Source organism: Emydura macquarii, unplaced genomic scaffold, assembly GCF_026122565.2.
Source record: "Emydura macquarii macquarii isolate MOO-44397 ecotype Brisbane River unplaced genomic scaffold, CSIRO-AGI_Emac_v2 contig_1348, whole genome shotgun sequence".
Classification (NCBI taxonomy): Eukaryota; Metazoa; Chordata; order Testudines; family Chelidae; genus Emydura; species Emydura macquarii.
In genome coordinates, this window is record NW_027131485.1 from 6,658,015 (window position 1) to 6,684,884 (window position 26,870).

Below are 26,870 nucleotides of genomic sequence, written 5' to 3' on the forward strand. Positions count from 1 at the left end.
CCAGGCTATGCCATAGCACAGGGTCCTAATTCAATTAACTTCGCTACAACCTGATCACTAATGTTGTCTCTTGTGTTTTCTCTCAACATCTAAGAGAAAATCAGGGCATGAAGCAAGGAAAAATAGCGCCTAATATTTTTTGGGATACTGCATTGCTATCATCATCAGGTTATATAAATGTAAGGTTTGTAGACCTGACTTAAATCAACTGCAAAACTAAGTAACCTTGAAACTGTGCCTGGAGCTATTTTACAATCTAAATGAAAGCTATTGGTTAAGAAAAATTGAGGCACACAAGCCTTGTACTTGTGAACTGTTTGATCATAAAATAGATTGCAGAGCTTCTCAGGGTCTCCATTCTTCAGGGACATTTGTACATTACCTTCTGTGAAAGGGTCTTGGCATTGTGCACATCCATATATCACATAAACCTATATCAGCTGTACAGCTACAGGACTAGAGTCCTTGCATGCATTTTCTACACTGCAGTTTTACAAACGAGAAATCACCATTATCCCATACAGGGGCACACCAAACCAATTAACAATACCACTAAACGTGTTAGAGCAGACATTTAGCTAGAGAGCTGCCAGACTGCCAAAGAGATTGCTCCATAGGTGGAACACTCCAAGACAAAGTAGGCACACTCTCCCATGTTTCATGGTATGTGTATAGGGGAGGACTGAAATGGCTTAGCACTTGCACACCATCAAGTCAGTTCTTGAACTTTTAATTACTAAATTAGCGGTACGCCTCCTACTGACCACCTGTAATTCTGTTTCTCACAGATTTTGCACTGACAAATTAAGAGCATATGAGCAAAGAGAAGAAACATACAAAGTCAAATATACGCACCATTCCATATTGCATAATTATGATACACTTGTTATGTTACACTTGAGGAACAAACATCCAATATCATTCAATCCTTCTGAATTAAAACTTATTCCTAACCCTCCTTACAAGCTGCATATACCCAACTAAATTACAAACAGCAAATGGTGTAGTCGTGTGTCCATTGACAGGTGGACTCTTTGAGATAATCACCATGCACTCAAAATATGTTGCAGAAAAATCAGTTGTTGCCTGGCAACCAGAGCGGTCATTCACTTCAACTGGCCTACTGTTAGTTGTGGTTTTTTTAAATAGCAGTTAAGCTGCATTCATTTTAAACCCCAGCATGTGTGATGATGATGATGCACAAATAATGGACACCTGCATTTCTTAATACACCCCCTTCAAAAATAGTAAAATGCTACTCACTGGATCTGCAGCAATCATCGACTGATTAGCACTTCTGCTCACCAGCTAGTTTTTGGGGCATTACATCTTGGTTTTTTTTTAATCTGTGAAGCAGTCATCAGTCTCAGCATGATGGAGAATATTTTGAAAACAACCCTTTACACACATTCAATAGTACACCTTCTGCCATAGAGCACAGCAGCTATTTTATTACGGAATTCCATTCACAAAAAATGGGCAATAGCACAAATAATTGAATTTTCACTCTCAACAAAAGACAACTTTACGCTCAAAATTTGTCTAGAATATTTTAGTCATTGTAGAGATTAACTCAGTAAATTGCCTAACCTCAACCAAAACTAGGGCACATATGGCAGTAGCAGTCCCCTCACATCCTAGCTGCGTGGCACTGGCTAGAAGTGGCAGAGTGGAATTTGTTAAGCAGTGTAATAGCAAATGTAACCAGGATGTTCAGTCAGATGATGGCTGTGGATAGTGTGCTAAGGAATAAACAAAGATGAACTAAACTGCACATAAACAGTTTTTATTTGATAATACTATGCATTTGAATTGAAAACACAGAGGACTCAATACATTTGCATTTTCCTCTGAAGACTTCCCCTTGATTGCCAGATTAAATTTAGAGGTTCTCTCCATTTTACACAACATTTTTAGACTAAAATGAAAGCATAAACATGTTGGTGAAAATGTATTACAAAAATGATTTTTCAAATCCAGAAAACAGTAACATCTCAGCCATATTTCTCTTATACTGACACTGGCGACCTGAATATTGGAAACAACCCTGTCTACAAAGAAGTCAGAGGCATAATTCTCATTTAGAACTACTGCTGATCTTGAAATAGGTTGTTATATCAATATATTGCTTGCACATAGGAGAAAAGAATATGTTCTAAATGGAATGAAGTTTGTGAGGGCGGGACTCCTGAATTTGCTTATATGGATAATTTTCTTCCTACCTTAAAGTCATGTCAGATTCAGGTCTGGAATGCTATTTCCCATCAGAAATATTTTAATATACACTTTACATAATCTAAACATTTAAATCAGATTCTAGTGTTTAATGACACCATTGGAACCAAATTCAGTTCACTTTGTCAGAATAGCTTTACCTTTGTCTAAATCAATCTGTCATACTCTAAGTGAAACTTAAAAATGAAAATACATTTAATTCTAATAAAAGCCCAGGATAAAGCCTTTATTTTATGGACTTGGCAACATGCCCTTCCATACAGATGACTCTGGAAAGGGTAACATTCATCAGGTCCTGGACTGCAGAGGGAGTCTTAGTGCCAGGTCTATAAAATGACTCATTTCAGGTTGTTTGCTTTGCCTCTTGACGTATTCCAATGTTTTCACCTGCAGGGGAAGGAGATATACAAATCTTTGTACTTTTTCTTGAATCAGATTTCTTGACAGCCATATGAAAGTTTTAGTAAAGGATTTTCACTTGGTTTCAGTATTGCAGTCCAATCCATGCATAAACATCACATATTCCTGACCTTATAGGTATTACTCAACAAATGTTATTTTTCAGGCCAGGACCAACTGCTTCTCCACTAACCAGGAAGGCAGTTTCATTTTGAATGAATTTTGTACTGAAAAAAATTCTCCTAGCATCAGCATTTTCAGTTCTCTTAAATCCAACAAATGCATGACATACTTATAAAAATGCTGGGAAAGTTACCAAGGCATTCTAAATATAAAAGCTTGGCTATTCAGCATCCAGCCTCCTGTACTCAGGTGCTGCCTATTGTTCCAGACTGGGTGCAGGTTTTGTAAAGTGTACCACTGGTAAGAACTAAAAATCAAACTCCATTTTACTTATGACCTCTATCAGCCATGGGCCTAGGACACAAGAAGTGAAGGGCTACCCCTTATTTCTGTTTTGAGCAGACTGATTCAAAGTTGGCATTTATGTTACGTGCCCTCACACACAAAATCAACAGTAAGTTATTAGGATTCAGATACACAAGACATTATTTTTCAATTCAAAACTATTTTAAAAGTGATTAGATTTAAATGAACATGTTTTTATTGTAAGGAAATAAATTTAATAAACTGACCCTTTCCACAAGCAGGAGTAAAAGGAAAGGCACCTAGAACTAATGCTGAAGATGGCACACTCCATTTCAGTCTCGGTCCATGTTATTCTTACCATGGTCTTGGTGTCCGCAAAGCCATGTTTCTGCGCCAGGTTCCAGAGATTGACTGAAAGCTGGTTTAGTTTGTTGTTTCGTAGATCTCCATGAGCTAAAATACTATTAAAGAAGTAGAGAGCCAGCTGGCTTTGGCGCTTCAGAGTCTACAATTAACAACAACAACAACAACAATTATTCTACAGCCATCCTGGCGTTCTGATATATCAGCACAAATATAGACATCCTATAAATTATATAGACACTCCAGAGAATTTTACCAACAGCTTGACATATGCTCTGTAACACACATTCCTAGCAATATCAATGGCAGCAAGGACTTGGGGGCTAGTCCTCAATGCATTCGTCCTCAAAATAGAACAAAGAAAAAACTCTTATCAACTTATTCAGTCCCATTCCAAAATAGTGTAAGTTACACCAGCTCCTACATCAGATGTCAGTTTAGCTCAATGACTTGGTACTTGTTTTGTAATGTGTGTCCTGGATACGTGAATGGTTGTAGCTATAAACACCACCACTACTGCATACTCGCAGTACTGAACACGAGCACCAATTCTGCCACCTCACTTGCAATGCCGTTTGAAAGGTTCTAACTAAAACCCTAACCTTACCTGAGATCAAGATGGCTTTAAGGTCCTATTAAGACTGTGAATATTAGCTCCGATTTATAAGAGTCCAGCAGATTTGGGGTGATGTTCATGTAACCTGACCTCCCTTTTAGCTCCTCACACCTAGTGGCAGCTTCCACAGGCATTTCAGCACTGTCTTCACAGAGGTCCTCCCCACAGTTCCTTGCTGTCTTTTGAGGCCAGGAGGTTTCCTCTCCCCCATTTTCTATAGTCAGGATGGGAGGGAGGAATACAAAGGATCTTTGGAACACAGGCAACCATGCACTAAACCTACTGGCCCTGCTGCTTAGCTGACTAGTGGTTGCAACAGCAGTCAAATTGTGTTTTGGGGAATGAGAGGCAGAGGCAGGTAAGATACATTATAAGACTATGGCCCAACTGCTTCTGGAACTCTCCTGCCAGAAGCTGCCAAAGTGATACTCCGTACCAGTATGCAGACAGGAGCGAATGCTGCCAATGCTGGTGGAGGTCTGATTGATGCAGGAGAGTACAAAATGTTGGTGACTTTGTCCGTCTTGGAAGTACAATACCTGCTAGTGGCCAGCTCACTAAGGAAGTGAAGGCAAGAATGGTAAAGATAGTAGATCATTTTCCCATCTATCAAACATCTGGAGGAGTGAGGAGATGAGACTGTAAAACGCTATTGTCCTCTCAACAGTACTGTTCACCTTGGAAATGTGGCAGATGGTGGAAATATACAACAGGAAGCTGAATGCATTCACCAGCCTTGTTTAAGAAGAATCTTGGGAATTCATTGGAGAGATCATGTAACCAATGAAAAAATATTGTGCTGCACAGGTCACCAGACTGTACTCAATAATTAGAGACTGCTTTGTCATCAGCCTACTCAGTGACAGAAGCTTAAGGTATGTCTTAGATTAGATTCCACTCAGAGGAAAGAGAAGGCATTGAGGACAAAGAATGACCTATCACAGGATGATTGAAAAGGATACTGCCATCATGGAGGCAACTTATGATGAAGTCATGTCTTGCTCTGGACAGACAGCAGTAGGAAGAATGGGTTGTCTCATGCACCATTAGGCACGGGAGATTTTAGGTCTAAGTCTGCTCCAAGTAGATACAGAATAAAGGGAGAGGGGCTTCCTGGCCTCAGAAGGCAGTGGGGAAAAACCTCAAGTTTAAAAACAAATTGCAAAAACTTTGCAAATCAGGTCTCTTATTGAGCAACTTCACACAGCTACACTACAGACTCTCAAATTCATCACCAGCAGCAAGCTTGCATAATGGAAATGCTGACAGCACTTGCATGTGTTATTTATGCCTGTATTGCTAGGCACTGCTATTATCAAAGGCCATGTCTCAGAGGAGGTATTTATTTACCATTGCTTTTCTAGATCTGTGCTTTGTGTTTGGTTCACTTGGAAAAGAGACTGTTGATTAAAAGGCAGAGAGAGCCTCATCTACTACAGTAATTGAGTCAATTGAAGAGTAGTTAGAAGTAAGTGCGCAATCCTGGGCAACTCCCCACATTAATTAACAAATTTCATACTTCACTAGCGCCCTCTCTAAATTCAACCAGTAAATTCTATGGTCAGTATACAGTATTGCTGTGACACTGAAAGTAAATGAATGCTTCCTATCACTGCCAGCAGAACTAATTACATATTCATGCAATCAAAAAGGAGAGGGCATAGACCGAGCAATGTTTTTCCTGCAGCTAAATAAGGACAAGAGAAGATTCCCTCCAGCAGGACACAAAGTCAAGAAGCTACACTCGTGGCAGTACCATTTGATCATTAAGCATTTAGCGACCAACCTACAAACACTCCAACCCTTTCAAGTCAGTGGGATTACTCATGGTAACAAGTACCAGCAAATATGTTAGTAAAATGTAGGATCAGACCTTTATTACTATGTTATGTATTTTTCTCCAATTTGTGACTGTGCCTTTTATTGTTGCTGCCTCTTAGTTTGGGAGGCTCTCCCAAACCTAGCATACACCAAACTACCTTTGAAAACTTTGGACAATGTGTCTGTCAGTGAAGCATCTAGCTATGAAGACAACAAGCCACTGTATTTTATTCATAAGTGCCTTTAGAATGTAAGCTCTGCAGATAAGGATTCTGTTCTTTATTTAACACGTTCAGCTGCTACATACATAGGAAGATTTTTTATACAGCTGACAAATAAGATACTGAATTTGGAAGGTCATGTAGCATTGGCGTATTTGATTATCACACTGTTGAATTTTAAGTCATCACAGTACAAGTGGCTACTTTTCAATAGATTATTATTTTTATACTGAGGTGATGTTTGGAATATGTAGATGGCAACTCCCTTTCTTAAAAACTTACAAAAATTATGGGTCACTCAATCAGTATATAAATCCCCACTAGTGTTAATGGGAGTTATGTGCAGCAGTCAAGGAGAAAATGATTCCAGTTACATTTGTATACTGCAGCACCTTTCATCCCAGTGGCTCCCAAAGCTCTTTACAGCCTTAGCTTCAAGCACCATTTCATCCATTGGTGAAATGTAGCCAACTCTGGATGCAGAGACACAGTCCATCAGTCTGCCCCAGCAACACTAACAGGAAGCGCAGCAACATATCTAGCAAACTATCTAGCAAACTATCAAGAAACTACAAGTAATTAGAATAACTCTCAGAGCTGAGATATAGGCAGGCACTACACTAGGACCAACACCTTTGGGCAAAAGAAAAATGAAAGAAAGAATTCATGGGGATGTGGTATGTCAGCATTCGAGATGGGAGAATTATGAGATGCAAGGCCTTTTTGCCACACCACCATGTATTTTGTACTTGTACATTTTTAAGAACTACTTTAGAAATGTTTAGAGCATTTAAACTATTATCTGGATTATTTTTTCCCCTCCACCTTAGGTTAATATTATATTTTTGCCTGAATCCAAAAATCAGAGAGACTGCTTGAAAGTGCCTGCAGATTTAAACGTTTTATTAGAGGAAATGTTTAAGCAAAAAACAAAAAAGCAACGGTCAGGGTTTACAAGGCACAGTAATACAACATCCAGGGATGGTATGCAGTGGGGAGGTGATAGGGGATCAGGGGGTGGCAGCAGCATGATGAGCTGTGGCCCCGTAGGAAGGGCTGGAAGTGTGGGGCTTGAGGGTTGCAGGGGGGTATGTGGGGAGAGGAGGACGCTAGCCAGCGTGGGGGGAGGGTCCCTGGGAGACATTTGCCAAGGAAGGCAAGTGAGTCCATGTGTGGGAGTGGAGGTCTGGGGAGTACAATGGCGTGCAGTAGTAATAATTCTAGTGGAGCTAACTTATTGAGCAGAGTGCAGGAGAGGTGGTCAAAGGTCTCTCCCCTCTATATCCCTGCCACGTTGTATTTGTATGCAATATATATATATATGCATGTGTACATACACACACTCCGTTTAACATTTAAAAAAACCTGATGACATTTCAACTAATATGAAACACACACAATCCTTCAAAAATGATGCAACACATTCAGGACAGTCAGAGTCAGAAGAAAGGGATGTACATCACAGTTCACAGTATTCTGAGGTAAGCACACAGTTGCAAGTATCATAAAAGATTAGGGTTTGAAGGGACCTCAGGAGGTCGTCTAGTCCAACCCCTTGCTCAAAGCAGGAGCAACTCCAACTAAATCATCCCAGCAGTAGGAGATGAGCATACAATCATATGTTGAAAGTTCAAAGAAGAGATGCACAGGCTCCAATGAAGATGCAGTAAAGGCCACTATATAAAAAGGAACAAAAACAAGAGTCATGCAAGACTTTGCATTAGAATCAACAAGAATATTTGTGTAACATGGCACTGACCTCAAATCTGAGTGAAAAATCCATATCAACATGCTGCCAACTTCACTGACATAACCAAGACTGAATTGGGGCGGGTGTTCAAGCTCACAAGGATGTATTTATGGGCAGCAAACAGAAAGGACTGGATCAAATTTTTGGCAGTCATGTAAATCATGAGACTAACAGCTCCCACACCAAAAAGAGCAGTGAGCACCCACTTGGCAGGGCATTTTTCATAATCTTTGAAAGAGTGTAGATGACACTGGAATAAAGAAAGAACTACTCAACCCCAGAACACATGTCCAGTTATGTTCCTCATGTCCTATCCCCTCCAGCAAAGAGTAGAGTAATATCTTAATTTAATATGGCATGAAGGAAAAAAATGTGATCTTACTGGTCTTCAGCCTTATGCATTTTAACACTGCCAGCAATAGTGACTGGGCTTCCCAGCATTCACCCCAATCTTCCTTTGAAATCTGCTCGCTTAGCACTTCATGCTGTGAGGAACAAGGCATTTGGGGATTTAGATGTGGTCCTTCTTCTCAGGAGATCACAATAGGCAGCTTCTCCTCTCCTCAAGAATCCTTCAGGGGCCTTTTCACATATATGTTAATCAATTAGGGAAGATAATATGATGATATAGGCAGACACATCAAGCTCTCAGAACTGTAATCCACAGTGCCATTACACAGTTGTTGTCCTGTCTGGGATAATAAAGCACCTGGATGTAAGGTGACTGACTCAAGCTCAGCCTGAGTAAGAGGTGATGATGACTGGAAGAGAAGAAGCACTAATGACCAGCAGCAGCTCTGAGCTCGCCAATGTTGTAAGCACAAGTCCCTTGTTTACTAAGGTAGTAAGTACACAGTCTTATGGTCTGGTCGTCTTGGACTCATCACTGCTCTTGCACACCTAAATAGCAGTGGCAGGCAGAAATTCCTTCTTCAGATGGCCAGATGACTAAATCCTTTCTTGTGGATACAGCCCTTGAAACAGCATTCTGTAATTTTGTCAGTCTCACTCTAGGAGTACTCCAACACACCCTACAAGGGAGCCCCAAGCTGGCTCAGTGTGCAGAAGCTTGCTTTCCTGGTTAGACAGACCAATGAGAACATAGTACTCTCATGTTCCAGGTCCTATATTGGCTACCTATCAGATTCAGGACCCACTTCAAGACTCTGGCCCTAATTTTTAAAGCCCTCATTAAAGTAGAGCTGTGCATCTTAGCTATTTGTCTCTCTATGGCCATATGGGGTTCATGGATGATGGAGCCCACGGTGATAATCTCAGAAGCACTTTTGTTGAAGGGCCCTTGGCCTGGGATATCCCTATCAGCAGAGATCAGGAGGTTTCCCACTCCTGCCATTATTAAAGAGCACTACAAGACACTTCCCACTGAGCAGTCTTCCAAAATACGATGGCCTGTCTACATTTTTCAGACTGACCATTTAATAAGAAGTAGTTGCATTTCTAGACATATCACTATTGTACTCCTAAAACCACTCAGTGCCTCCGGGTTATGGAAGCAAGATGAGACCCTAATGAGAGGGTAACAAGACAAGACCTACTGTAACACTTTGGTTTTGGATCAAAAGCAAATGGTTCTGCATGAAACATGAACTGTTCATGACTCAGTCCAACTGCAGCAGGCTGGATTATAAGAATCCTGCACTGAAAAAAAAAATAACCTTCCAGCCCACCCAAAATGAAACAGAAACGCAAAGCTGTGGATAGTGAGGTGCACTCTCCTATGACCACAATCAGTTTGTATTTTTATTGGGTAGTTTGGGACTGTACATTTCAGTTCAAACACTAACATCTCACAAAAGTAGCCGATTTAAAAAAAAAGATATTTTAAAATAATATAGGAAGAAAGAGAAAGCATACTGTGTTAACATCAGATTCAAATTGCAATTCAGTAAAATCATTTTGTTGTACAAAAATCAATTCCCTTTTATGGGTTTCAAATGAAATGAACCAAGGAAAACCAATATCAGCAGAGGCTTGTTCATGTAAATGAGCAGCCAAGTAGACAAAAAATAAAAGGTCAACACTAAAGTGATCAAAATAAAATCTGAGGTGATTTTCTGCCAAGTACTGCTTTAGAACTGATGGATGTTACTTTGATAATCATCATCATCCCTACATCCTCAAAAAAGCTTCCTTAAAATACATTTTTAAAAAGAGAGCAAAATACTTGGTTACTATACAGTGATCTTCATCCATAAGTCTCAAAGCACTTTGTAAAGGAAGGCAAATATCTCCCCATTTTACAACTGGGGAAATTGAGGCACAGAAGTGAAGTGACTTGCCCAAGATCACACAGCTTGCCAACAACAGAGCTAGGATCAGAATTCATGTCCCTTTAGTCTGAGTACAGTGCCCCCCCATCTACTGGACCACAATGCCTCCTGCGCATCTGTGAATTAGCTAGAGGGACTTTCTTAGTAGTCTAAATATCAAATTTCTAAAGCTAGACTTCCTGGAAACAAAAGTTCCAATCCCAGCAAGCCAGGCTCAGTCTTTGCAAGGTAAATACAGTGACAATTTACTGTGTTTGGTGTTTCAGAGGGAATCTTTAAAAACTCAGTCCTATGTCTCTGTGAGCACATTAAAAAGATCCCATGGCACTATTCATATAAGCAGAAGTTGCTTTGGTGTCCTTGCCCTATTTTACAGGGTGCTAGTTTGCTGTTGCATCCAAAGATGGCTGCATTTCATTGTGGTACTGTACATAAGTAGTTTATGCTGTACATTGGAATATGCTGCTGTAGAAATGTGGGATTTGTTAATTTTTAAGCTCTACAGTTGTTTTAGAGGAAGTATATTATATCAAAGGCAGAGGAAATACTATTCTAACAGCCATGGCTGGGATCTCAAGTGTGTGTTGCTTAATGAATCTTGGAGGCAAACCTTATGGGTCTCTTTCTTTAGAAGAATTTCTAAAATGTAATCCCAGCAGAAGGAGGAGAAAAAAGAAACCTAAACTATTTGGTGAGTGGCCAAGTGTGATGACAGAAGAGAAGGACCTCAGCTCTATCCTCTTTCTATCAAAGACTCATTTAGCCCTGTGTTTCAGGCTATATGCCATGAGACAATAGTCTAATAGAGGTGGTTTTTAAAAAAAAAAAAAAAACTGCTTCTGTGGGAATTGAAACTCAGAAACAGACATGTTACCAGGAGCACAGTCTGTTCTCAAACAGAGGTGATGAGTTCAGTAACATGGAGAATTCTAGTCACATTGCCTCATAACAGATGAGCCCATAGAGCTGTTTTTGATCCCACATACTGTATAAACCAGAAATCAAGGAATCCAATTAAGTCAACAAGGCTTTTTGTTTTGTTTTAACTAGTGTAACTATTATTCAAAATAGGGTTAAAAGTGAAAGTACTCCCTACAACTAAGCAAATCATTCTTAGTCACCCTCTGGGATGCAGAGCCTTTACAAATCAAAATAACTTCCACTATATTTAGTTCAGAACAGACTAATGGGTTATTCTCACTTTGTCCATTAGTCTATTCCAGGCTAGTCTGGTCAGGCTGGTGAGAGAAGCGGCAATTGGGACTGGGGAGAAAAAGGAGACTGGTTTAGGTGAGAAGTGAAGTAACAGCTGGGAGGAAATGGGAACAGAAGGGAGCTGAAGAGACTTTATTACACCTTGTGAAAAGCAGCAGCACCAGAGTTGACACCAGAGCAGCATCCACTACCTAGCAAAAAACAATTTTGTCTGGTATAACTGACTATCTAAGCCATGCACAGAATGCAGCTAAAAAGTTAATCTCTTAAAGAGAACAACAAATAGTGGAACTATAAATATTACTGAATCTCTTCACCTGTACTGTTGCCTACATGATAGTTTTTTTTTGTTTTTTTAATCACAGTAAAACCATAAACGGTCTCCAGCTTTGTAAACATTCACAGGGCTTTCCAAAAGCAGCAACATACTATATTACACTGTCAATTGGAAAGGCTCACTTATTGAACTTTGCAAATGATTTCGTGTTACATTATATAGTAATAAGACAAGAAAAGTCGTACCTCCTCCTGCCCAAGGATCTTCAGATGGTCCAAAATTTGAGCTATCACTGTCTCACACAGCTTGTTAATTTCAGTCAGGAACTTGGAGTCTCCACCATAGAGGGTATCATTGGAATCAACTGCAGGAACAAGCATAAATAAATCTGAGTTTAATTTGGATATTATCTAAGTGTGTTTGCTGCAAAACAATACTGGATATTTATAACAGATTGTTTTTGAAAGCTGTAAAATGACTCCACCGACACATGAAATCTTTCATAGAGACAACTGTGTTTTTACTCTGGCTGGCAGATTTTAATTGCACACTGCAAACACAAAGCAACATACAGTCACAACATAAACACCTTCCATACAGCCATATCCCTTGCTTCCACTGAAGTTGAATACGTTTTGCCATTGACTTTAATAGGAGCAGGATTGATTAATTGATGGACAGTTTATGCCTTATTCAATGTAAGCTCCAACATATAGAACTAAAGAGTGTTCCACCACGCCAGCAACCACATACCTGGAGCCCTCTTATAATACAATATCGCTTTACAACTGCAGAAGAGATACTTGTCTCTGTTTGAGCAATAGGGTTCATGGAAAGAGAATTCAGAAAAAATGGTCAAAACTGAAAGACTTGTGCCCATTTTGTAGCACATACCTTGTATGCTCTACATTTAAAATGTTCACTTAACTGTTCCATGCCTTTTGTTTGTAACTTACTGTATGAATGCAAGGCTGAAAATCTGGACAAAAATTTGGCTTACTGACATTTTCATCTCAATTTTGCAGATTGTTGACTATTATAAAATGTGTTATTGGGACACGTTACACATGTTTTTCATCAATACTTAGCCCCTCTAGTTGATGCTCCCTGTGTATCTCTGAAACCTAATCTGGTAAGTATAAGGAAATCAGGCATGTGCAACTATCCAGGTGTCTAGAATTACATATGCATGTTGCTTGCACCACATTTTCAAACAGGTTAATATTTATTTATATACTTTAAATGTTAAGGTATTCTAAAGTAAAACCTTGATTACCTGAAAGTCACGGGCAATACTGACTAAATTCAGATAATAGTGGGAAATTTCAAAGTAAAGCTTTATAATAACTACATAGTCTTCTTTCACCTAGCCACTTTAAGCAACATCCATTTTAAAGAGAATACATTACATGAAGAATTTTCAAATACAAGCATACTCTAGACAAATCAGGGAGTGGGAGAGGAAGGTCATCCACAGCCCTCACGGTACACATCTATTTAAAAGGTTTTGTTTTATTACTCTTTGGAAATTACTTTCCTTGCATACTGACAAAACAATGTGAGAAATGAGTTTTGAACAAACAGAATGGCTTGTAGGCAACACCACTACTGATGCACCAGAATCAGCTGGTACTAAAGAACCTTTTAATTGTTATTAATTGAAGGGTTTTAAAAAAAATACTGCAGTGAAAAGTAAATACATGCTGAGCCACAACCCAAGTGACATTATTTTAGAGCTCATGGGTTCAAGCATTTTATTCAGCCACAGACACGATACAAAAAACATTACCCTTTTTAAATATCTGTGGCCTTTGTTCCACAGCAACTATCTGTATTACCAGTATTGCCTGCAGGCCCCAAATGAAAGGCTCCGTTCTCCTAGGTCCAGTACATACGTACACACACAGCCACTGCACTAAAAAGCGAACACTAGAAATCTAAGTTAGTGTGCTAGTTAGTGTACAAACCTGACTACAGAACAAGGAGATTTGATTCAGTCCTTTGTCACACAATATATGCGATCAGTCAATATAGCAGACGCCACTTTATTTTGCTTTGCTGACCAAAAGCAGTTTGTCATGTTTCTATAGATGTTTCATTTGTTGGGTTGTTTAGATTATGATCTAGGCCTCAACTCTGCAGCATCAGCCCTGGGTATCTGCAAAAACTGGAAATTCTGTAGCAGCAGCAAATAAGTCAACAAGGGTTATTTTAAATACATTCAGCCAGCAAGTATTTGGTGCTGCGGATTTTGATATTAAATACCATTTTTTACTATCACCAAAATTTACAGCTTTGAACGTGCCACAGATTTTGAAAACTATTCTGTAGAAATTGCTAGGGATGAAAAAGGAACTTTGATTGTCGGGAAAAGGACAGTTGTTGCTTTTGACACTTGGGAATATACTGGAAGTGGGGAGGTTGTTTTAAATACAAATAGGAAACCTCTCCTCTTCCTTCCTTTTGGGAAGACTAGAAGGCTTGGGCTTCTAATTCCATAATTCAGCAACTCGCGATAAGCAACTAGCCTCTCTACTTCTTCACCCACCAGTGTGTACCAGTACATTCAATAATGGCTACAGTGCATTAGCTGGATATTTCCATGATAAGCTGAAGTGAGCAGCAGTCAAATAGTTAATGCTGATATGTAAATATGCCCTTACTAGGTTTCAGAGTTAGCACATTGATACCCTTGTGAGTTCACATCTCTTCAAGCTATTGTTTCAGGCTGCTTGTCTGCAGGCAGGAAAGCAACACTGACTGCACTGGTTTACATTCAGTTCATGTTTGGTGCAACTCTGCAAACATCACAAAAACCTAGATTCTGCTGCAAAATTCCTTAGTGGCATCAGGTGTAAGCATGGCAAATTCCACAGCCACAGAGCAATGAGAATCACAGGACTCAGATTCTGAAGCGGTGAATTGATAAAATGCCAAAAAAACAGTTTGTATTGGAAGGAGCATGCTGGGTAAATACTAGCATTAACAGGTTCCAATATGTGATTATCTAAATCAGAATATAGGCCTACTTGCTATAAACACATTTTAACACCTGGTGGTAAATGTTATGAGGTTCTTGGCGATGCCAGGACAACACCATCACATGAACTCAGTACTCCCCATTGAGTTAGTACACAAGTGCCCACTACCAAACACCAACTCATTTTGCATCATGGGCATCAGGAACTCTTAATTGCTGGTGCACGGGGGTCCTGAATCTTATGGCACCTTTTATCTATCAGTAGATTAATTGCTGAAAAAACTCCACTAAATCCAGATGAAAGATTCCAATATTCATTGTACTTACTACTGCTGCCATTCAAATGGTATGTGCACCTACTCAGGCATGAAAGCTATTTCAGTGCAAGCTGAACTCATTTCAGAAATCCACCAGCATCTTTAATGCAACAAACCAGCAGCTGCAGGAAGATAGTCTCATGTTTGTTGGTGTAGAATGAGATTAACGTTTCTCTACAAATCTTGGCCAGTCTTCTTTGGCTGGGTATATCCAGTACCAGCATCGTCCTCTTTCATGTCATGATTCGCTACTGACTATATAATAATCTGTATGCATTTAACATTTATAATTTGCAGGAAAGAAGGCATGGAAAGCTGTACTGCTGCGCTGCCATTGTTGATTTTAATTTTCTTCCTCAGCAAAATCTAGGTATGTCTAATAAATCAAATCCTCAAGAGAATAAAAAAATCCAACGTCCTCCAGACATCCTTCACAATCATTCTGACAACTTCGGACCCCAGTTCTGTCTCTTTGTACAAGGCACTCCAAGAAATCCATATAACCATAGTGCTGCTGTCTAGAAACAGAAACATTGCCCAAGGGCAAGAGGGAAAACAACAACCTCACACAGCATTTTTCATCTGAAGATCTCGTAGGGCTTTACAAACATTTAAACTTCAGAACATCTCCGTGAGGTAGGTGTTATTCTGCCCCTTTTATAAATGGAAAAAGATAGGATCACATTCACTTTCTTAGGGAGTCTGAAAGAGACTAGGAAGATATTCACTCCAGTCTGGTGTTCCATATTGGCTCAATTGTAAACTTCCTGCTAGGCTGCTAAACCCATGAGACATTCTTGCCATGGATGGTAACTTTTTTTTGGCATCCCATCCACCAGAAGAATTCAAGCATTTATTTTAGATCTGCCTTTGTTTGAAAATCAGTATACCATCAGAAGGAAGCATACTTCCAAACATATTATTAATCACGCTGCCCCTTTAATGATTCCAGCTATCCAATGAAAAATAAATAAATATAGAAATGCCAGAGTGAAATCTTAGGGTCTAGGTGTAAAAATCACAAGCAATTACAATCCACAAAGGACGTTCTTCTCTGCCACAGATTTTAGCCATGTTCTGCAGCATACTAAATTTGCAGCATCTTTTTATCGCTGTCAGAATCAGAATTTTTGGAACTTATCACAACACCTTTTAAAATTTTAAATTTGCCTTCAAAGAAGCCAACCCTTCCTAAATGGGGATTTAGAAAATAGGAAGCAGAAAACCAGTGCAGCTATTGCTTAAAGGGGAAACTGGACCTATTTTTCCTTTACAGGGATCCTGAAACAGGATTTAAACTTTGCTGTCACTAACCGCAGTTCTCCTCTTTACTGAAAGTCTATCATGCGTCAGTGCTGTCCAAACTGCCAGTGTCAGAGACCTGCAAGTCCAATGACTTGAACTTATCCAATGCAGGGAGAGGGGTTTTTTTGCTACTTATTCCACTTTCCCTGTTATGATTTAAGAAGACAGAATTTCCACATCCAAACATAGATGCATTTACAAAAAATATGTTTTGATTTTAAATGCTTGGAAAATATGACTTTTCTCCCATACACTCCAGTCTTATGTCTCCACTATGAGGATTCAGATTCTAGTAGGGGAATGTTTGTTTCTATATCCCACAATGAGCTTCCAAATCCATCATCTGTTTATTGTTAGACTGTCAGAGTAGCCCCTATGAAAACAGGAAGAAGGTACATAATGAATTGGGGGCCTCTCCCACAGAGGGATGGCCATAAAGGGCCTGATCCTGCTTCCAATGATGTCAATGGTAAAATTCCATTCATTCAACTGAAATAGAACTGGTCCCATCAGGGCCAGATTTAGGGACAGGCGACTGCTTGAAGTGCCAGACTCAGGGTGCTGTTTTTATTGCTAGCGACAAAATTGAAAATAGACTATTTAAAGTAAAATTTTCAAGTGTTCCATATAGGGATTCATTTTTCACTAACCTCCTAGGATGTTTTGGACCTTTGTAGAATTTTGTGGAACCTTCCAGACTTTCTGAGAACTACATTTTCCTCAAACCTCCTAGAATGTTGTCAGCCATATCCTCGTGGGTATTTAAGGGGCGGGGCGTCACCAGTCAGTGAGATATAAGGCTGTCATCTACCGTAACACTATTTAATACTGGTCCACCCAATGTTGATGCACAGTTCAATTTATTGATATTAGTATATTTCATTTATTCTTAAAATTAAAAAGTTTCTATAAGCTTAGAGGAAAAAAAATTTTTATTTGCTTATATATGACATGAATAAATATGAATTTACAGATCCTACTGTGCACATTTATCGTCTTATATCACAGGGATAAATCATGCATGCAAATCGTGCATCAAAGTTGTGAAATGGGCTACAAATGTGATAAAAAATAAGGTATTTAAAAGTTTAACAAATGGAGGTGGGTGCGCCGAAGACACTCCTCAGTCCTGGGATGCCATTCGGTTTAAGGCCAGCCCTGGGTCCCATCATGATCACAAAAGGCTAAAGCCTCAATTAAAGATGGCTGTGATCATCCCCTCACACGTTTTCCTCCACCTTAAAAAAGGAAACTTGGGATCCTTTGCAGATAACTTCTGCCAAACCAGCATACTTCAGGCAACTATGTGAGGGGCAGCCTACCTCTGTTTCCACACCTTTCAAGATTAGCACGATACAAGGAATTGAATAGGATTAGAAAAAAGTTGGAGTATATCTGAAAGAGCTATTGTGCAGTAGATGTAACCACAAAATTTTAACTGTATCAAAGTATGCAATGCAGACAGTCTTTGGTGCACTGCAGGGGTTAAAACTCTCATTGCTTAAAACAGAGTCAGAACAAAACTTAGGCTGTGGGATAAGTATTTCCATATGAGACACTTTTCCCTTAGTGCTGACAGTAGTACTACCTGGTACATTCAACTTGTTGATAAACATTAACGGATCTGGTTCTAGTCATTTGTTATAATTAGAATAATCTTAGGGTTGCCACTATGAAATCTCAAGATACAACTGAAGTTTTAAATAGGTAATTCCCACAACAGATACTAGCACTTGAACCTGCTGACACTCAAATCCATGTATATGAATCGCCTGTAAAACTGGCAACAGTGTAATAGATAGTTTTATCAGCTGCGTCCCCACATGCTTGAATTTTAGATGAGGACTGAGCTTTAAATTCTGAGGTTTAAAGCTGTTAAATAATGTACACATGCAAAGTGTTGACAAGTCTAAGCAATGTTCACAGTTGAAACAAAAAGAAAAGGCCCTCTATACATATAAATGCAAATAGATTTAACAAACTCTGAAAGCTGTGATAGAGATTCATCTGAAAAGTTCTCTTTACTTCTACTGGGAATTGCACTAACTAGTCAGTTTGTATAATTATTCAGGCTGATTCACCCATCTAAAATTTTTCTTTGAAAAGAAAAAATTATTGCTGTTCTTATAAGCTTGTTCTTTGATCTTAAAAAGATGGGCCAGATGTCTCACTCTTTCTCCTTTTTGTCTCTTTCACTATATACTAATCAGTATTAACTGCATGAAATATTTAATTTTTCTAATGAGTTTTAAGTTCTTAAAGTACAAAACAAAACAGAGTTAAGCCCACACCATGATCTTCAAAAATATAAGATAAAGCATAAAGGCTAAAAAGCTAAAATCGAACCCAGAAGACTAGTCCAGTAGAGGGAGAGTGGGATGTTTAACAGAAGTGACCAGCAGATGCTCCTACTGGGTGGTTGATGCTGTGTTTTATCAAATATTAAGCGGCATATTGGAAAAAATCATTATTTTCTTTTTTCATCTCCACATTGCCACAATGGAGCAATCCTGGAGGTATGGGAAGTCTGCAGAGCAAGCCTTCACAAAGAGCTGGCAGTGAATCCTCAAGTTGTTGAAAAGAATGTCCATAAAACAAAATTCTTCACCTACACATACCTAGCTAAGCTCAAGTTCATGTCTGGATTTTAAACAAAACAAAGCAAGCTCTTAGCAACTTCTTTCTACAGCTTTTATTACAGCCGTTTGCAGAATTCACTCTACAATAGGCTCAAACCAGAACTAGCAGAGTTAAAAATCAGGCACAAAACTGGCTTTTACCCAGAAAGCAGCACATGGTCTTTCAGGCACAGCATTAGAAAGTTACAGAACCAACAGAACAAAGACAGGCCAATAGATGGGAGATAAGAGGGATCAGAATGCAAGTCCAGGGGATATGGAGTGGAGTTACAAAAGCACAGAGGTAACATCCACGGTAGCCAGGAGGTGACCCAGGAAAATAAAAACAGAAAAGAGCAGAGGGTCAAGGATAAACCCCCGAGGCTCTTGAAAGTAAAAGGGGAGGGAAAACAAAAGTCGCCTCCAGCAGTTATAATAGTTAGATAGGAATGTGCAGGAGACATTCTTATGCTGGCAGCTAAGAGAACCTCCTTTCACAATGATAAGATGTCCTGGGTTAAGTTTATAGCTCAAAAACAAATACATGGAGGACTCAACCAAATGTTTGAGGTGGCTCATTGAAGAAAGCCAGTTTGGAATCCCAGGATTTGCATAGATAAAGCTTGAAACAAGTGAGTTAAGTATAAATGCTCTTTATGGAATATTGTTTTATTTTAAATATGACCTTGATACCTCTTAGGAACCAAAATGATCTCTTATGGTCATTTTAGATTGTAGTACACAGATATGTGCAGGAAAATAATCTACTGTATCAGGTTATTGATTCAATTTTAATCGGCTAGCATTTACATTGGCAAATCATTGATACAATGCAATAGGGGAACTGTATACGTGGAATGCTGTAGAGCCTAGAATCCACAATAACCATCACAGTTTACCTTTGTCTACGTGGTAGATATAGGTTTCCTGAGTCATTGCAGAAAGCAGATGCAAAACATTGGTGTAAATCCGGACTTTGTCATCACTATTATCCTCCCATGTATAATCCTGTATCACATTGAGTAGTCCTCGCACCAGAAACAACACCCCCTGTTCTGGATGGTCCTACAGAACAACCAAGAGACAGACAAATTATCAGAGAGAGGTTTAAGTTTTTGGTTTTTAAGATGCAGCAACAACTCTGTGATAGCAAAATACAATATAAATAAAGCTGTCAGTGACTTTTCTGAAGTGTGCTTCCTAGAAAACCCATTTAAAACGCATTCTAAGAGAAAATTATAACATCTTTTTGACCCATACTAATCAACCTGGTCTAGGCAGCCGCAGCAGACAAGCTTTGAAATCCTTCGCTTTCTAATTTGAGGGGGAGGCAAACAAAATTAGCTGTCAACTTCTTAACAGCTGAACTTCCAAAATTACACAGTCTAGCTATATGGGTTGGGTTTTTTTAAACTCTTATTTCAGTACACTACAAAAACAAGTACATTATTCACATAATTATGGGTCTTGGGAGAAAACCTACATTGAGAAGGCACCAAAGTGACAGAATGGCAATGGCCTTTTAATATTAAAAGACAATTATAAGCACACTAACTTTTAGAAATAGTCCATTCTTCTTAAAAGCAGCTTCAACATTGCACTGAGCTCAAGATGAGCTGGCATGTGGCGGTGACATGCCAGCACCTCTAGGACAACCACATTCTAACAGGAGGGTTACTCCATGGAGTGAGTAGAGAGGAGAGGACTGTAGGGACGGGACAGAGGCACTGGGGATGGAAGCAGAGAAAATCTATAGAACCTGGAATCCCTGCCTCTCACTGGAAATCTCTTTCAGCACAGGCAAATCTAAAGGTGGGGCCTGCCCTCCTTATCATTGCCAATTACTGCCATGGGCCAGGGCACTTCATGCTTCTTCCTAACAACTTTTCCAAGTGAGAGTCTAAATCTGAAGTTACTTCTCTTCAGTGCCGCACCTGCCCAGTGGAGGCACAACACACTGCTTGCTAGACACTCCTCTCCCACATTCCATACTCAAGACAATGCACTCCCTCAAAATGCCCCAAATGCATGGCTCCAACAGGGAAACACCATGCCTTCCAGCAGAGCACAGGCAATGCATTGTTCAGAGCGAGCAAACAAAGAAATCAGCATGGCTGACAGCAGCGTGTGGTATTGCTACACATGTGGGCAGGGAGGGAGGGAGAGTGGAAAGGAGGAATGAGGGCAGCCGGAAAAGTGGGAGGAAAAAAACCTGTCCCATGGTAGAGGGGAAGAAGTTTGTTTTTTTATTTAAAAACAATAAAAAGGGAGAGAAGGGCAAATAAATAAACAAATAAATAAATAAATAGAGAAAAGTCATGACATGTTACTAGATGGCCCACATCTAAGGTTGCATTACTGAGTTTCCACTCCAAGCCCAAGTTTAACCCAAATAAAGGAATGTCAGCCTCAGAAGTGCCCCAAGTATGTGCCCCAAAGGAGACTTGCTTAGTAAATGGGTTTTTTATCCTGGTTATAACATGGGTGGTTTCTATCTGTGTTTAAAGCGCCATCATTTTCATAGTAAAAATGGAACTTCTGGATTTCCTCACTTATATGTGTGTCATCTTTAGATCTTTAACATTAATTTAAGATAGCTTCTTATTTTCCAGTAATAATTGCTAATGTTCAGAGGGAAATTTCATGTATCTGCATTTACGCATCTGGGTTAAAACCTGGAAAGGAATACAACTGTAAGGTTTTGTGAAAATCTGTCTTCTTCATAAAAGAAAATTATGCTCAAGGGGAGCTCCTGATTATTATCCCCACTTTAAAACAACACCAGTTAAAAATGATATTGCCTCAAGAAGTTAAAGTCACTCATAACAATAGACATTAGTAAATAAAAAATCAAAGCTCTGCATTGTTTTCCTGTTGTTGTTGTACATCCAGATCCTACAAATATGTTGGTCTACATTACAGAGACAAGGTGGGTGAGGTAATAGCTTTTACTGGACGAACATCTGTTGGTGAAAGAGACAAGCTTTCAAGCTTACACAGAGCTCTTTAAGTCTACATTCTGTTTAGCAGAGAGAGTCCTTCAGTGACACAGTCTTTTCTGACAACCTACCAATCCTTGCACCCTTTCCTAGATAACAGTCTTCAAAATGGGTTTTATTTTGTTCTATGGTGAGAACAAGGATGATCCAGTGGCTAGAACACTAGTTTAGGATTCAGGAAACCTATGTTTAAGTCCCTGCTGTGTCATGGATGTCCTGTGCAACCTTGGCCCCGTCACTTTGCATCAGTACCCAAGACAGATGAGTATCTAAAACTAAGTTTAATATTAAAAACTGAAAGAGTTAACGGAGAGACTATATTTGTGTTGTAATTTCATTCTAGACCCTGTAAACCACAGAAGAAGGGAAGACAACTTACTATGCCTACACAGGGTAATGGATGCGGAAAAGGTATCTCTATAGTTTAGTTAAAGCTGTCACACATGATTTTTGCATTACAAAAGAGAACATGTTGACAATTTCCAACCTGCTTCCCTCTGCAATCCATAAATCAACAGACAAAGTTAAAAAGTGAATCCTGTTTTCAAGTAATCCTGAATAGCCAAAGTCACATGGTAAATAAGTCACCTTTACAAGTTTACAAATTGTGCGTATGTTAAAAATTTGCTGAATTCCTGAATCATGTAAGACTTAAGAAACACACACACACACACACACACACACACACACACACACACTTTTCACTAACCCTTTGGCAGCAGGAGGAAGGATTTTTTAAGCAAAATTCAGCAGTTTTTTGCATCAGGACCACTGAACTATCAGTGCCAAGGAATTAATGGCACAGACTCAGTGTTCCAACCATAATTCCAACTATTAAGTAGCTGACTAGCCTTTAAAATGGTGATATAAAACAGAATGATATTGATCTAGAGACTAAGTCATCTACATAAATCCTATTCACTGTCTGTTAATTTAAGTGTGAGGGTTCAGTAATACAGGTGTTTAACCAACAGGATAGACAAAATTAGGTATTACTGCTTTCCAGGTTCCCCCCTTCTACTGTACACTGGGGAAAAATAATCCAACATGCAGATATACCATATTAGTTTGCATTTTCCTCAAATTGGTTCTCATTTTATTTTCTTCTGATATTTCTAATTGCGCTACAGAAAGTCCTTTTAATTATTTCTTTACACTCATGATGTTCATAATACCTAAAGTCATTTTATTACTTAATAAGGAATGTCCTGTAAGTCTCTTAGGCAGAGAAAAAGTGCCATGAGTGTACTTGGTGCAGACATGCACTAGGAAAATAATGAGGATTCTCTTCCCAGACCTTTCAAATGTAATGAATATTCAGTTTTGAACCCACAAGGGAAATCTAAACTTAAAAAGAGTCAATACACGACTCTGTACCACCACCAATAACTATAAAAGCCTTTCTGCAAGCAAAGCCTTTCATGTCCATCTTTCCCCACTCCAGCTTCATAAGTAAATCCAGGACCATCTAACAAAGGTAACAGATGATGGAAATTCAGACTGGATTGGCAGCTGCTTTGGGGAACAAACACCCTGTCAGTTCAGGATCACTTCCACTCACTGAAGTCCTGGTTTCTCATTCTTCATAGCTGGCATAAATCAAGCAAGCAGGTATTGTGTCCATGAGTGAAGAAGATCTTTAATGGTTAAAGTGGAACCAAACCTTCCTTTTAGAGAGATTGAACAGAGTGGTATCGGGAAATTGCATATCCACCCAATGGGCTCTTTTAATATAGGATGCAGCAGCCTCTATTCTCATTCCTCCTGCTCAGTACGTATTGGATGTGACACCACCGGGGGGTCAGAGAAACATAGTTTGGGATGTATCATCATCTATATGCAGAGGACACTCAGCTTTATGCATGCTTGACACTGAATCAAGACATATTTTCCCAAGCATCTGGGCGGATAAGGCTGAGCAGGTTGAGACTTAGGGCTTGTCTACACTTGCGCTTATGCTGGCAAAACTTGTTGCTCAGGGGTGGTTTTTTTTTTTTTACTTTTTTTTTTTTTTTTTTTTTTTTTTTTTTTAAAAAAGATTTGCTGGCATAAGTGCAAGTGTAGACAAGCCCTTAGGCCAGAAAAAAGATTATTTCAGCTGACTGGGGGAAACAACCAGAGAACATGGCGGGGTCAGCATCTGACCGCTCCCTCATATCGATGAAGTGCACATACCCTGTCCCAAGGAGGTTCACTATCTAGGGGTACTTCTGGATTCCTCCTTATTTCTAGAGTTTCATGAGGTATGAAGTGCATCCTGCCCCCTCCCTATCCACTTGCTCTGATTAAGAGGTTCACAGATATTTTTCTTTAGTTATACTGATTCAGACGTGGGCCATGACACCATTATCCATGGCTTTGTCACTTCCCAGTTAAATCACTGTACACACCAACCTCTGAAGTCCACTAAGACGACAGACACAGAATGCAGCAGCACACCTGCTTCGCACCTTTATGAGCAGACAGCATATTTTACCAGCGCACCAAAGATTCCAGAGGCTCATTGGTCAATTCCAGATACAATTCAAGGGGGTTGATAGTGATCTGTACTCACTTAAACACTTTGGATCCTAGCTATCTGAAAAACCTCTCCTCTCCTAGTTAAGATCAGCTGGGCAGTCAACAAAACTATCTCCAGATCTGAATGTCTAGGAGTTTCTGGCAGAGTGATTTCAGTAGTCTCTGATTCAAATTCACTTCCACTGTCAGTCTGACTGAGGCAGTCTGTTCACAGGCTTTTGCCTTTTGAGGAACAGGGTACACTGTTATGAAATTACAGGTTTCAGTTAGGCTGACTGTGTTCAAGTAACTTTGATGCTGTGTTTCAACTATTATTCGCATGCCTTGATATATAACACCACAAGTATTTTTTTATTTTAATTGAAAAATAAATAATGGACACAGAATTTATAATAAAACATGCAAGAAATAATTTAAAACAAAGTTTGGTCTATAGTAAAGAGACAAGCCAAAATATCAATAGCCACCTCGAGTGTTAAGGATTAAATGCTCCACATTGCGATTCACACTAATGTTACTTACTGGAACAATTAATAAAGTGGAAAAGAAATTACAGAGGAATTCCAGGAGGAATGGTTCGGAGGGCCGCATCTTTCCATCTATATTGATCATCTTTGGCACTTCAGAAACAAGGCTCACTGCAGCTTTGAAAAAAGCATCAGCTACAAAAAACAATGTTAAAATAGTTACAATATCATCATTGCAGTTGAATTTACCAACAAACCTGTGATCTAAAAATTATTTAGTGTCTGTTATAATTAAATGTGTCACGGTAGGTGACGTAATATCTTCTTTTGGACCAACTTCTGCTGGAGAGAGAGACAAGCTTTCAAGCTACACAGAGCTCTTCCTCAGGTTCTCTTTCTCCTGAGCACCTTTCCCAGTCCTGGAGGAAGAGCTCTGTGTAGCTCAAAAGCTTCTCTTTCTCACCAACAGAGGTTGGTCCAATAAAAGCTATTACGTCACCAACCTTGTCTGTCTAATATCCTGGGACTGACATAGCTACAACAACACTGCATATAATTAAATGTCTCAGTTGTTCTTAAGTAAAATTTTCAAAAACACTCAAGTGATTTAAAAAGTCTCTTAGGCACTTTTGGAAAACTTTATCCTTAGTTTCCACTTTACCTAAACTAGCAGAGCACCATATTAAAAATGACAGACTCCCCAGTTCAAATCCAGCCATAATACAGCACATAATTTATCAATATTTTCAGCTTTGCCTTATATTCAGTGCTGTTTTAGCCAGGAGATAAAGGACTGAATTATCTAATAAGAAGTTCTATCTCTAACTTCTGTGATTTTCTGAAACCAAATACAGAGGCCCATGAAAATCAAGGAGATCAATGCAGTTATCACATGCTTAAATGTTTACTTTATTTAATTAAAACAAGATTATCAAATGAAAAGTAGTACCAGAGCAATCATAGTACAGGAATTCTTGAGATCTTCTTTTATTTGTTTCCACAAGTTTGAAGACGGACCCATTAATGGCATAGTAAAGCACAGCTATGAATAAATTACACTGTAATCCCAAACAACCACAACTAGAATTTCTACACTTGAAATATGTTACTAAAAATGAATGAAAAGACTAATTCCCATCCCAAAGTTCTTCTGTAAAATGTGTTTCCTGGGATGTTCTAGCAAGCAGCAATGACTTTACACTGCCTTTTTGGCCCCAAAGTAGTTAAGAACGTGTTTAAGTCCCACTGAAGTCAGTTATCCACGGACCTAAAAGCACTTTTCAAAGTTGGTGCTATCCCAATCTCCATCTTATATAGATGGGAAACTGAGGCTCCCAAGTGCCTAAATCCCTTCAGAAATTGAGATTGAGGTCTCTAAATCAGTTAGGCTTTGCAACACTGTGCACAGCAATACCTAAATACCTTTAAAAAAATCTGGGCTATAGTGACTTGTGCAAGGCCAGAAAGACAATCAACAGCAGAGTGAGAAACCGAAGGCCTATATACTCCTAGTGAAGGAAAAGAGCAGATACTGAGAGAGAAAGGATGGAAAAAATTACATAACCCAGAGATGCCACTGACAGCATGGATTGTTGTTTCCAGGACGGAAACTTGCTCCAGAAAAATTAACTTTAACATATGAGGCTCTAAGCAAACTTGCTAAATATAGAACCACATGATATCAAAACTAAGTTTGTGAGGAATACCAGTGAAACATTTGCTTTAGAAAAATTTTAGTTCTTATGACTCATTTCTTTCCAGCATACATGTGTGTGACCTTCCAAACTTTTCATTGCTCAGACCACATGCTTCCTTTTTAGCTTGCATATTTATTTCTAGTAAAAGGGATGTTTTTATTTGTTTTGAAGATATATTAATTTACACAATTGGCCTAATGGGAGATAAGTAATCTCTCTCAGAATGTTACTGAGAAAGAGAAAGCAGGAGCAGATGTTCATTCTAGAATAAATAGATGAATTGCTATCACTTCTGCAGTTGTCCTGTCCCTAAAAAATGCATATGCCCCATATCATTACGTAATCACAAT

The 26,870-nt window shown here is 39.1% G+C and overlaps 1 protein-coding gene across 4 annotated transcripts in view; it reads right to left on the reverse strand.

The window, feature by feature from the left end:
• Positions 1-714: 714 nt before the first annotated feature.
• The window catches only part of VPS35L (VPS35 endosomal protein sorting factor like), a 97,274-nt gene continuing 71,118 nt past the window's right edge, over positions 715-26,870 (reverse strand). For 2 of the 4 annotated variants that reach the window (XM_067551026.1, XM_067551029.1), the window contains 5 exons: positions 24,879-25,018; positions 19,737-19,902; positions 11,863-11,981; positions 3,422-3,568; positions 715-2,622 (listed from right to left, as the gene is read on the reverse strand). In XM_067551026.1, the coding sequence (XP_067407127.1) occupies positions 2,524-2,622; positions 3,422-3,568; positions 11,863-11,981; positions 19,737-19,902; positions 24,879-25,018 (671 nt within the window). In that variant the 3' untranslated portion in view covers positions 715-2,523. Of the gene's footprint in view, positions 2,623-3,329; positions 3,569-6,989; positions 7,761-11,862; positions 11,982-19,736; positions 19,903-24,878; positions 25,019-26,870 lie in introns of those variants that run through there. The other 2 variants (XM_067551027.1, XM_067551028.1) reach the window with 2 other exon arrangements.